Below are 13646 nucleotides of genomic sequence, written 5' to 3' on the forward strand. Positions count from 1 at the left end.
GTCTAACCATACTATTAAAGGAAACCTCTCTTTTGAGAGAATACTGGATTTATCAAAGAGAATGTGAGATAAATCAATGTCACAACCTTCAACTTTATTAAAAGGGCTTTGTCTTGAGTTAAACGCGTTATTAATAAAAAGGTACGAGTTTTCCCCATGTTTTTATATGTATACCCATCTCAGGTCCCGTGATCACGTGTAAACATTGGTAGCACAATTGGTCTATTTTCAGGTATTTGATTGTTGAAATTTTTGGAGAGTTTTAAGCTTTTTGGACTACAACAATGGTTAAGTGTACATGTACACGTACTTACCTGAAAGAACATCTGTACATATTGCAGAAGAAATATCCCACAGTCGCTAAAGTTATTTTGCTGAGGCACTTTGGGTTGGCAGCCTTTGATTGTTTTAGCATCAAATACACAATGACTGTTCTTTCTTGTTTCGTATTCAACTGTCAGATATCTGTAACAAATTCATAATCAAATGGAAACAGCATTCTCTTGTTGTTAAATGACTTGAACAACTTGTTTAATTTAGTAACAGTCCAACAAGTGGTGATATACAAGCTTTGCCTTGTTCAATTCAGTATACACTCCCAAAATATTTGTAAATATGTGATGCGATCAAGCTACAATTTTTATTACAAAGAAACAAGTCAAAACAGGACAACAGGGGTACCATTTTCAAAATATTTGTTTTTGTAGATTCAAGTGCCAAACAATCCCTATTTTACATTGGCGACTTCCTCTCTGACAAAAAACTTCAACAAGGGTTAAAATTAGAATGGGAATAAAGTTTGCTGATGTACATTGTGGGAGAAAGAAAAATTTTAAAACATTGTTTTACGTAGGTTTGTTACACGGAAAGTTGTGCACACAAGTTCTCTCAACTTTGAAAAATACTTCAAAAGTGATTGAAAACAATCACAACATACCTTTGAAAATGAAATTGAGTGTCTGTGTTACCTACAGATAACTTTTGCACCTCAAACCCTTTAAAAAATCACATCACTGTATTCCGTGTGTAAAAACACCAGAAAGTTGGGAAAGAGCGGACTCCCCATTACTGTGTGAACAATGTGCGTGTGATACACTACAATACAGTCTGTACACAAACACACAAACGAACAGCAACTCATGCTTCACATGCATTGTGATAATAGGACTTCCAACCTTTCAACCATTGGAGGGGTTTTTGCTATGGGCACCATGCGCTATTTTTAGACTCTTGTCTTATTGCGCACTGTCTATGGCCGTTTGCTGTATGCTAATCGCATGCTTAGAACTACGGCGTTTGGCCAGGCGCAGTATTCAAAGTACATGTACATACATTTGTAATACGCAGGGTGCCTGTTGGATTAAACATGTATGTGTGTGCTAAAGAGGGTCTTAAATCCCTTTCTCTTTATTTCAGTCATACCATTTGGTGTTTCTCGTTTCACAACTTTTGAACAAAAGGTTGTATAAATTTTGAGTTTTAAAATTAGTAAAGCATATAGCTTTTGCTTTTTTTCAGATGTACTGTACATGTACAAATATGAACTAGAACTGCGAAGCTGCCATAGCGAGCTGCCGATCACCAGATAGAACCAATGACTGACAGAAAAACCAATCATTTGATCAACTGAAGGTCAAAGGGTTGGGGACATTGACAGCATTGAAGTAATGACCATTTAATGTTTTAATTTTTTGAGCTCATTCAACTGGAACCAGAAATAAACTCTTTGAGTTTTATGTTTTCATGAGTTTACCTTATTTTTAAGTCAGAACATCATTGCAATAAAGAGTTACATGTATGGCCACTAAGGGTTTTCATCGTTTTACATGTAGCTCATTCAACTGGAAACATTGTGATACATGTACTATTAGAGTGTTATCTTTTCCTTGTGTAAGAGCCAATATTTGATTAAGTTTCAAGCCAGAATATCATTGCAATAAGGAGTTACATGTATGACCTTTTAAGATTTTAATTGTTTAAGTTCATTCAACTGGAACCACTGATAAACACTTCAAGTGTATTTTTTTTCATATGGATCTACATGTAAGAAGCCATATTTGATTTCAGTTTAAAGTCAGTACATCATTGAAATAAGGAGTTATGAAGGGGGGGTCGTCAGGGCTGGCAGATAAGAGGACTGAACTCCAGCTCTGGTGTTTCTGTTCAGCAGAGTGAGGGTTCGAATCCCGGTCACCACACTTGTGTCCTTGAGCAAGCTTCTCTTCACCCACCCTGTGAGGGCAGAGTTGGTTCTTGTGATGGATTAACTTAGTGCACTACACATTTGGCGGCACAGGCTGTATACTCCCCAGGGAGCTGAGATAATGGAATTATTTAAGCAGGGGTGAGAGTCATTACTAACGAAAAAGTCTGAAACTTGGATACAAATTCAAAGGTATGTTGAAATTATTCCATTTCTACCGTGTGGTAACGTCTGGGGTTATAGATTCCAAGGAGCTTTTGGAAACAGTATCCAAAGCACTAGAGAAGTAGACCAATGAGCAGGATTTCTTTACTTGTGGAAAAAGATATTGCCCGATTTTCTTCACCAGGCCGACATAAAAAGTCTGACTTCAGCAAAAAGTCTGAACAATGTCATCCCTGTTTAAGGCCCAGTGACATGGGGTAATAATGTTGAAGCGCCATGAGTGTCACTGCGTGACAGACCTGAGCGCTATATAAGAAGCCACTATTATTAATATTATTTTACTATTTAAGGTTTTCACCGTTTAAGCTCATTCAACTGATGCACTCTTTGATTGTTATCTTTTTATATGCATCTGTACGTTAGAAGCAATATTTGATTTCAGTTTCAAGTCAGTACATCATTGCAACTAACGAGTTATGACTATTTAAGGTTTTCATTGTTTCAGCTCATTCAACCGTTTAAACAAATGATTTCAAAACTTTGAGATTTTAGTTTGAGTTTGGTTCTTTAAAATCCAGAGGTAATTTTTCAGCCTGAAAAAAAACTTAAACATTTTTTTTTAATTCCAAAAATTGTAGCATTTTTTTCCCCCAAAAAACTTTAACCTTTAAAAAAAAAAAAAATTCAACTCAAAGACTAAAACTTAAAACAAAAACTTTAACATTTCCACTGAACGTGGACGGACGTAAGGATGCCGAATGGAAATTTGTATTACATAGGCTCGCACTGCTTTGCAGCTCGCCAAAAATGACAAGGGTCGACAATGACAGGCTTTACTGCTATAATCAGAATTTTTTGGGTTAGTAATACTTCAGTCACATGATAAGGGACAAGTACTTCATTAACACATAACCATATTCCATATTCATTGCAATCCCTTTGGCAATAATAATAACAAAAACACATTTATATTGCGCAGTTACCTATATAAATATACTCTACTGCGCATTACAAGGTATACAAATAATGCAGAGAAAAAATGAACAACAAATACAAATACACAAACAGAGCAAGAATGAATTAAATGGGTGAAGTAAACAAATGGGTTTTTAACTTAGATTTAAATACATTAAGTGAAGAAGACTGTCTAATGCAAGGTGGGAGATTGTTCCAAAGATGTGGAGCGACGTATAGAAATGCCCGATCACCTAATGTAGGCCTAGATTTCCTAGATGGGTGAGATAACAATGTGGGATCTTGAGAACTCCTGAGACGGTAGGTAGATTGAGACTGAGAGAGGGATTTCATGGTTATGAGTTCTTGAATGTATGTTGGTGCTAAACCATGAATGGCTTTATAAGTTAATAAAAGAACTTTAAATGCTATTCTTTTTCGAACCGGTAACCAGTGTAACTCATTTAACAATGGACTACATCAAGAATATCTAGAGGAATTAAAAATCAGTCTAGCACAAGCATTCTGAACCCTTTGCAGTTTGTTAATTTGTGTGTCAGGCAAACCCAAAAATAAGCTGTTACAATAATCTAACCAGCTTGTTACAAAAGCATGGATAATTTTTTCTGTACAGTCACGAGTTAAATATTTACGGATATGAAGGATATTGAACAGATAATAAAATGCATTCTTACAAACCTCGGCAATATACATGTATGCTTATCAAATGTTAAGTGAGAATCGAACCAAATCCCTAAATTTCTTACTGAGGTGGAGGGTGATATGTTGGACATAACGACCTTGATGCTCTCAATGTGTAGGTTAGACATTAGCTTAGGAGTACCACATCAAAAATTAAGTTTTCTTATCATTCAACAATAGATTATTCTGTAACAACCAAGTATGGACATGCGTATAATACATTGTTCTAATGCAAGGACAGAACTGTTTTCATTATTTTGACCGGGTGAAAAAGACATACAGTTGAGTGTCATCTGCATAACAATGACAGGACATTTCAGGGGAGTTCTGTTGAACTTCTTGAAACAATCTACTTGTATACAAGGTAAACAAAAGGTGTCCCAAGCAAGAGCCTTGGGGCACACCCCATAACACATTGAATTCCTGAGACAAAACATCATCTACGACAATCTTTTGCCTTCTGCCACTCAAGTAAGAGTCGAACCATAACAAAGCTACATCAGATATCCCAAAATGAGTTTGAAGGATGCTCAGGAGAATTTCATGTTTAATGGAATCAAAGGCGGCACTCATGTCGAGCATAATTAGAAATGTAACTTGTTGCTTATCCATAGCCATGAGTAGATCGTGCTTAACTCTAAGCAAAGCTGTTTCGGTGCTATGATGCTGTCTGTATGCTGATTGCATAGATGGAAATAAATTATGAAGTGAAAGGTGTTGTTGAATCTTATCTGCAACTGCACTTTCAACCAGCTTAGAAACGTACTGCAAATTGCTAATCGGCCTACAATTTTAAAATTGCAAGTCGATGCCAGCCTTTTTCAAAAGTGGCTTATAACCAGCGCTAATTTCCAATCTAAGTACATGTAAAACAAACCACTTCCCATAGACAAATTGATTATTTTTGTGAGAAAGGCTATCAACAACAAACTTGGTGGGCATTGGATCAGAACCGCAAGTTTTCTTGTTAGACTTCATGACCAAGTTTTTAACATCATTTTCTGCTAAAGATTTAAACTGACAAAACATGTGCTGAAGTCCTGCATTGGAATTGTCACTTGGTACATTACGAGTACTACACTGTTCACCAAGACCTGAATGAATTCTGTCACAGATTTTCATAACTTTCTGGTCAAAATAAGAACCTAAATCATTCACAAAGGTCCCTGTGTCAATGTGAGGTGGCAATTCCACTACAGACTTCTTCATATTTAACAAGGACTTAATGAGACTGAACAGCTTTTTTTTATCTGTACTACTTTCATGAACGGACACAGTATAATATTCTTGACGAGCATTATTCATCAGAATTAGGGTTGAGTTCCAAGCGGCCTTAAAAATAACATGATCACTTTCTAGACCACTCTCAATCCACTTCTTTCTATGGCATCCCTATTTACAGGTTTAGAAATGTCATCTGTCAAGTCCTTAAGTACTTGCCTACTCAATTAATGCTTGTGCAATATGAACAGAACTATCTGTAATGACAAAGATCAATTACTTGCACAACATACATACATGTAAGCCCCAATCTACTTACTCTCTGAGATTCTGAATGACATTCCTCCTACTGGGTCCTCCAAGTGAATCAAATATTAGAATGCAGGGTCTGTTGGAAATAATCATGCATTAGTATTACTCATAAATAACTAATATAACAAAATATGTGAATCAATAACCAAGGGTTCATGGGTAACGTCAACATATATAGTTATTAATGCTTGGCACCAAGGGTTCATGGGTAATGTCAAAGTATATAGTTATTAATGCTTGGCACCAAGGGTTCATTGGTAATGTCAAAATATATAGTTATTAATGCTTGGCACCAAGGGTTCATGGGTAATGTCAAAGTATATAGTTATTAATGCTTGGCACCAAGGGTTCATGGGTAAAGTCAAAGTATATAGTTATTAATGCTTGGCACCAAGGGTTCATGGGTAATGTCAAAGTATATAGTTATTAATGCTTGGCACCAAGGGTTCATGGGTAAAGTCAAAGTATATAGTTATTAATGCTTGGCACCAATGGTTCATGGGTAAAGTCAAAGTATATAGTTATTAATGCTTGGCACCAAGGGTTCATGGGTAACGTCAAAGTATATAGTTATTAATGCTTGGCACCAAGGGTTCATTGGTAATGTCAAAGTATATAGTTATTATTGCTTGGCACCAAGGGTTCATGGGTAACGTCAAAGTATATAGTTATTAATGCTTGGCACCAAGGGTTCATTGGTAATGTCAAAGTATATAGTTATTAATGCTTGGCACCAAGGGTTCATTGGTAATGTCAAAGTATATAGTTATTAATGCTTGGCACCAAGGGTTCATGGGTAATGTCAAAGTATATAGTTAGTTTTTTTTGTATTAATGCTTGGCACCAAGGGTTCATGGGTTAAGTCAAAGTATATAGTTATTAATGTTGGCACCAAGGGTTCATGGGTGAAGTCAAAGTATATAGTTATTAATGCTTGGCACCAAGGGTTCATGGGTAATGTCAAAGTACATGTATATAGTTATTAATGCTTGGCACCAAGGGTTCATGGGTAATGTCAAAGTATATAGTTATTAATGCTTGGCACTAAGGGTTCATGGGTAATGTCAAAGTATATAGTTATTAATGCTTGGCACCAAGGGTTCATGGGTAAAGTCAAAGTATATAGTTATTAATGCTTGGCACCAAGGGTTCATGGGTAATGTCAAAGTATATAGTTATTAATGCTTGGCACCAAGGGTTCATGAGTAACGTCAAAGTATATAGTTATTAATGCTTGGCACCAAGGGTTCATGGGTAATGTCAAAGTATATAGTTATTAATGCTTGGCACCAAGGGTTCATGGGTAATGTCAAAGTATATAGTTATTAATGCTTGGCACCAAGGGTTCAGGGGTAAAGTCAAAGTATATAGTTATTAATGTTGGCACCAAGGGTTCATGGGTAAAGTCAAAGTATATAGTTATTAATGCTTGGCACCAAGGGTTCATTGGTAATGTCAAAGTATATAGTTATTAATGCTTGGCACCAAGGGTTCATGGGTAATGTCAAAGTATATAGTTATTAATGCTTGGCACCAAGGGTTCATTGGTAATGTCAAAGTATATAGTTATTAATGCTTGGCACCAAGGGTTCATGGGTAATGTCAAAGTATATAGTTATTAATGCTTGGCACCAAGGGTTCATGGGTAAAGTCAAAGTATATAGTTATTAATGCTTGGCACCAAGGGTTCATGGGTAAAGTCAAAGTATATAGTTATTAATGCTTGGCACCAAGGGTTCATGGGTAATGTCAAAGTATATAGTTATTAATGCTTGGCACCAAGGGTTCATTGGTAATGTCAAAGTATATAGTTATTAATGCTTGGCACCAAGGGTTCATGGGTAACGTCAAAGTATATAGTTATTAATGCTGACCCCTCAGGACAAAGAGGATCTTCAACGATTTCTGGGCGTTATCAACTTCATTTCACCCTACATCCCCAACTGTGCAGACAAAGCTGCTCCACTGCGTGATCTGCTCAAGAAAGAAGGCCTCCTTTCAGGCGCTGGAGCATTCTATTTCGCCACAATCCTGCCTCCGTTTTTATGACCCCCATGCTGAGACTGTTCTGGAAGTTGATGCATCTCAACGAGGTTTGGGTGCATGCATCACACAAGATGGAAAAACTGTCGCTTTCGCATCAAAGAGTCTTTCTCAATCACAATCCAGCTACTCGAACATCGAGAGGGAAGCCCTGGGTCTAGTTTTTGGTGTCATGAAATTCCACACCTACTTATTCGGCTGCCGTTTCAAAGTCCTCACCGACCACAAGCCGTTGGTGTCAATATGGCGCAAACCCCTTGCCAGTGCGCCTCCTCGCTTGCAGAGATTACTCATCAAGCTACAAGGCTACGACTTTGATATCGAATACAAACCTGGTCCTACCATGGTTATTGCCGATGCCCTCAGCCGGCAATTAATTATTAATGCTTGGCACCAAGGGTTCATGGGTAAAGTCAAAGTATATAGTTATTAATGCTTGGCACCAAGGGTTCATGGGTAATGTCAAAGTATATAGTTATTAATGCTTGGCACCAAGGGTTCATGGGTAACTCAAAGTATATAGTTATTAATGCTTGGCACCAAGGGTTCATTGGTAATGTCAAAGTATATAGTTATTAATGCTTGGCACCAAGGGTTCATGGGTAATGTCAAAGTATATAGTTATTAATGCTTGGCACCAAGGGTTCATGGGTAAAGTCAAAGTATATAGTTATTAATGCTTGGCACCAAGGGTTCATTGGTAATGTCAAAGTGTATAGTTATTAATGCTTGGCACCAAGGGTTCATGGGTAACGTCAAAGTATATAGTTATTAATGCTGACCCCTCAGGACAAAGAGGATCTTCAACGATTTCTGGGCGTTATCAACTTCATTTCACCCTACATCCCCAACTGTGCAGACAAAGCTGCTCCACTGCGTGATCTGCTCAAGAAAGAAGGCCTCCTTTCAGGCGCTGGAGCATTCTATTTCGCCACAATCCTGCCTCCGTTTTTATGACCCCCATGCTGAGACTGTTCTGGAAGTTGATGCATCTCAACAAGGTTTGGGTGCATGCATCACACAAGATGGAAAACCTGTCGCTTTCGCATCAAAGAGTCTTTCTCAATCACAATCCAGCTACTCGAACATCGAGAGGGAAGCCCTGGGTCTAGTTTTTGGTGTCATGAAATTCCACACCTACTTATTCGGCTGCCGTTTCAAAGTCCTCACCGACCACAAGCCGTTGGTGTCAATATGGCGCAAACCCCTTGCCAGTGCGCCTCCTCGCTTGCAGAGATTACTCATCAAGCTACAAGGCTACGACTTTGATATCGAATACAAACCTGGTCCTACCATGGTTATTGCCGATGCCCTCAGCCGACTTCCCAACCCATCCAAGTTCAATGATGTCGATTGAACGAATCCATCGCTGACGTTACTTTGGATGGACACCCTACTGTTCAACAAGTTGACCTTGTCCACTTCGGGCATGCCAAGCAGGATGCACTTCAACACGAGACTGCCCGAGACCCCGTTCTCTCTGAGCTCCAGCGAGTGATCTACTCTGGCTGGCCCGACTCCATTAAGGACCTTCCGAGTGCCTTACGACCCTACTGGTCTTACAGAGAAGAGCTTGGGCTGTCATGTGGTGTCATATTCAAAGGCCGTCAAGTTCTCATACCTGAGCCTCTACGTGAGGATATCCTTGGCCAACTTCATATCTGGCACCTTGGTATTGACAAGACAAGACGCCTTGCTCGTGAATCGGTCTACTGGCCGAAGATAAATGACCATATCAGAAAACTAGAATCCACCTGCCCAACTTGCCAAGAACATCAGCCACGTCAACAAAAGGAACCATTGCAACCTCATGAAGTCCCACACACGCCCTGGACAAAACTTGGAACTGATCTATTTGCACTGGACAATGCCACGTATCTCGTCATTGTTGACTACCACTCAGTTTTCAGCTTTCTTGGGAGTACCTTCCCAGATTATCTCCGACAATGGCCCCCAGTTTGCCGGACAGGCCTACAAACAGATGTGTCGTGAATGGTCGGTTACCCATACCACTTCATCACCACGTTATCCGCGCTCTAACAGGTTGCCGGAACGCACAGTTCGCACCATCAAATCGGTCATGATAAAGTGCAAGAAAACTGGTCAAGATCTCAACAAAGCTCTACTGAATCTACGAGCCACACCGATAGATGCCCATCTTCCATCTCCAGCAGAGATCTTATTTGGACATCCTCTTCACACCATCTTGCCAAGCAACAACAATTGGTTCATCTCAACAACCCCAACTGGTCAATGAGCGATTGGCAGAACGCCAAGGCAAAATGAAAGCTAATCATGATCGCCATGCCGGACCTAATCTTCCTCCACTGTTTGTTGGACAGACAGTCCGCATCCTTGACCAGCCCACAGGGAAATCATTGATACCGGGCACCGTCACCAAGGTTTGTGATGAGCCCCGGTCATATGAGGTCTCTACCCCAAATGGCACCACTGTGAGGCATAATCGTTCGCACCTGCGTGAATTGCTAGCAAAAACGCGCGATTGCAGGCCGCAAGCAGTCGCACCAACAGCAGCTAAGCGTGTTCGTTTTGATGAAAGCCCTTCCCATGTCTTGTTTCCACAACATTCACAAGGCTTAGATATGCGCACGCCACAGCTTACAAAGCGACAATGCCAAAAGCCTACAGATGCCAAAAAGCCAACATGCTTGCGACAGCCACAAACCACTAGGTCTGGTCGTACAACCCACCCACCAGCAAGATATACTGACAACTAGAGGTGCATGTTTAAGATCAAGATTATGCTAAGAAAGTCACCGTTTACTTAAATAAGTTTGAGTGTAATGCTCGTTATCTTAAAGTTTTAAGTTTTCAGAGTTACATTTATTGTTGCATTGAAGTTTTAAAGTGTTAAAGTTAAAGTGGACTCTCTCTAGTGCTTAACATAAGATACTGGATTTGTTTTCACAATATCCAATGCTCACTGTGTGCCAAGGAACAATGGACAAATTTTGCAAGTTGACCTACATGTATCTATGGACCATGAAGGATCATTTGGACAACACTCCGGACTCACATCAGAACAACATCTAACAGCTATTTGTACAACCTCCATGGATCTACAGTAATGAAGACATTCTCAAGATTTACCCCATTCGGAAGTCTTCACCCTCCATGAACTTATGTACTGGAATTTTGTTATTTTATCACATAAATTTCAAAACGGGGGGGGGGGGGGGGGGGGGATGTTGTGATAGTACCAAGTCTGTAGCGCATGCCAGCTGCGGGTATGTCAGAGGTCATACGAAATACACTTCTACATGTATCATGGCAACGTCCACAGTAAGCTTGTGTCCTCAGTTTCTATATTCCACCATTGACTAATTCCTTGTATATCTAAAATACTACAGGCACCAAGGGTTCATGGGTAAAGTCAAAGTATATAGTTACTAATGCTTGGCACCAAGGGTTCATGGGTAACGTCAAAGTATATAGTTATTAATGCTTGGCACCAAGGGTTCATTGGTAATGTCAAAATACATGTATATAGTTATTAATGCTTGGCACCAAGGGTTCATGGGTAAAGTCAAAGTATATAGTTATTAATGCTTGGCACCAAGGGTTCATTGGTAATGTCAAAGTATATAGTTATTAATGCTTGGCACCAAGGGTTCATGGGTAATGTCAAAGTATATAGTTATTAATGCTTGGCACCAAGGGTTCATGGGTAAAGTCAAAGTATATAGTTATTAATGCTTGGCACCAAGGGTTCATGGGTAATGTCAAAGTATATAGTTATTAATGCTTGGCACCAAGGGTTCATGGGTAATGTCAAAGTATATAGTTATTAATGCTTGGCACCAAGGGTTCATGGGTAACGTCAAAGTATATAGTTATTAATGCTTGGCACCAAGGGTTCATGGGTAATGTCAAAGTATATAGTTATTAATGTTGGCACCAAGGGGTTCATGGGTAGACTTGACTCAAGTCCAAATCCCGTGCCATCCCCAGAAAACTACTGATTTGTGATGCTCTGCATTCCAAAACCTGTTCCGCATGCGGGACAGGGACTTGACAATGTCGCAGTCGCCTTATATGTATATGTTTTCACTTATGAATATGTAACATTGTTACGTGATACGTTTTGACCAATCAAACGCACCCAAAAAGAAGACTAGTTCATTTATCACTTGTGGGTTAAGTACTTAGTTGATGATTGAAATACATTTTTGAATAACCAATTGATTATAAAACAGAAAGCACTAAATGTTCATTTGAATTTAAGTAATACGTTGTAACATACATTGGGGTCGGTTTTGTTTGCAAAATTTGAATTTTGGGAAGTGCAATAAAACGACTTATGACACCGACACCCCCTTGCCTGCTAATGAGTTTACCCGCGCCCCACGTGGGTGCCGCGTATAGACGCGTGCCTTACAATGTCTTCTACTGTGATGTCTCAGAGTATAATGAATATTTTACCGGCAGGGCAGTGCTACCACGCTCCTATTGGTTTTGCACATCTCCCCATTTGGGGAGATTTTCCAATAACAACGTGCAGAGTAAGAAACGACTTCGTCAAGTCCTATTCTCGGGACCACATTTGACGGCGAGCGCGCACTGTACTGTATGCTACGGGGTTGTTTCATAGTAAGTTGAGGTAATAGCTAGGGACCTCTCACACGAGAATGGGACTTGAATCATTTTTTTTAAACAGCCCGTTGTGGTTGCAAAGGTCTCCATTAGGGAAGACATCGTGATACTTCATCAAAACCACGATTTGTCGATAATTTGATTAACAAAAAATCAAGACATCAATATAAACCACAAGGGAAACTGACTGGGTACATTTTGTTCAACCCCAAAATCATTTCAAAATGTACCCAGTCAGTTTCCCTTGTGGTTTATATTGGTATCTTAAACAAAAAGTCGCATCCCCTTAAGGTGATCCCCTGGCTGCCGCTTCCCAGGTTGTATCATAATTTGGGTGTGATCCCTGGCTACACGGCAGTTAACGGTTGTATGGCCTCTGACTGGCACCCCCGAACAAAGATGTTGACAAAATAGGGACACTGCCAATATACATGTAGGGCTAGATAGCTCAGTTGATAGAGCGCTGGCACGTTAATCCGGAGGTCGTTGGTTCGCATCCCACTCTAGTGAATTCGTTGTTCAACCCCAAAAATAAAAAAATCAAGACAATACGGAAATCGTTTAAGAAATGGTATCACGATTATCGATTATATCGAGATATCGCCCCTGCTTACTTGGCACCAAGGGTCCATGAGTAATGTCAAAGTAAATAAATGTTTACACCTGGAACTGAGGACCCCAGCCCCCCCCCCCTATTAATAAGAGAGAAAAAAAGAAAAAGAGGATGAACAGAAGATGAAACAACCCATCTACTTGATGCATCTTGGGTTGCAGGCCACCTACAGGAACAAATGCATTTTTGTATTATTAGCCACAGGTTGCCTGCTAATCTTTGTTGGCTGACAGAAATAGAGTGATAGAAACAGGCTTACTCAAACATAAATCACCCCAGACACCCAGTGTAACACACCCACACACAAATAAAACATACATTGATGCAAAATAAGAGTGAAGACAATATGAATTTCCTCTGGGTTCAACAACTTTCAACCTGTGGGACAAGCAGTTTGTGAAGCCTACCAGTAATTAAACATAAAACTACCAGGTTTCAAAATGTCCTCACACAAACCTAAATTAAAGTCGACTGGTAACATTAACCCACCTCTTGCAGTGAACTGTTTGATACTGAGAGTACATGCAATCATCAGCACCTATTGAAGAATCACGTTGGTGTTTAACTTCACATGCAGCTTCTTGTTTGTTGTTACTCTTTCCAGGTGAACAGTTTCTAAATAAATCTGTGACCAAATTTTTGGTTACTGTGATCTTATGATTCTTATCTACTTCCATTGGCTCCTCCTGGTTCTGTGTTTCTTGTTGACTAAAACAAAATGGTGATAATGAGCTAGTTGCAGGGTTATCCACTCCGGTATCACCAACACCTTGTCCTTGAATCTCAATTCTCTCATGTGTGCTTTGCTCTGAATAATAA

General features: G+C 39.5%; 1 protein-coding gene across 1 annotated transcript in view; it reads right to left on the bottom strand.

Moving 5' to 3' along the window:
- Positions 1–13646, bottom strand: part of LOC117296984 (sentrin-specific protease 6-like) — a 42127-nt gene that overhangs the window by 2682 nt on the left and 25799 nt on the right. The window contains exons 7-9 of the mRNA XM_033780091.1: positions 13317–13635; positions 5565–5633; positions 315–465 (exon numbers count right to left, since the gene is read on the bottom strand). Of these exons, the coding sequence (XP_033635982.1) occupies positions 315–465; positions 5565–5633; positions 13317–13635 (539 nt within the window). The remainder of the gene's footprint in view (positions 1–314; positions 466–5564; positions 5634–13316; positions 13636–13646) is intronic.

The sequence above is a fragment of the Asterias rubens genome, chromosome 11 (genome assembly GCF_902459465.1).
Source record: "Asterias rubens chromosome 11, eAstRub1.3, whole genome shotgun sequence".
Classification (NCBI taxonomy): domain Eukaryota; kingdom Metazoa; phylum Echinodermata; class Asteroidea; order Forcipulatida; family Asteriidae; genus Asterias; species Asterias rubens.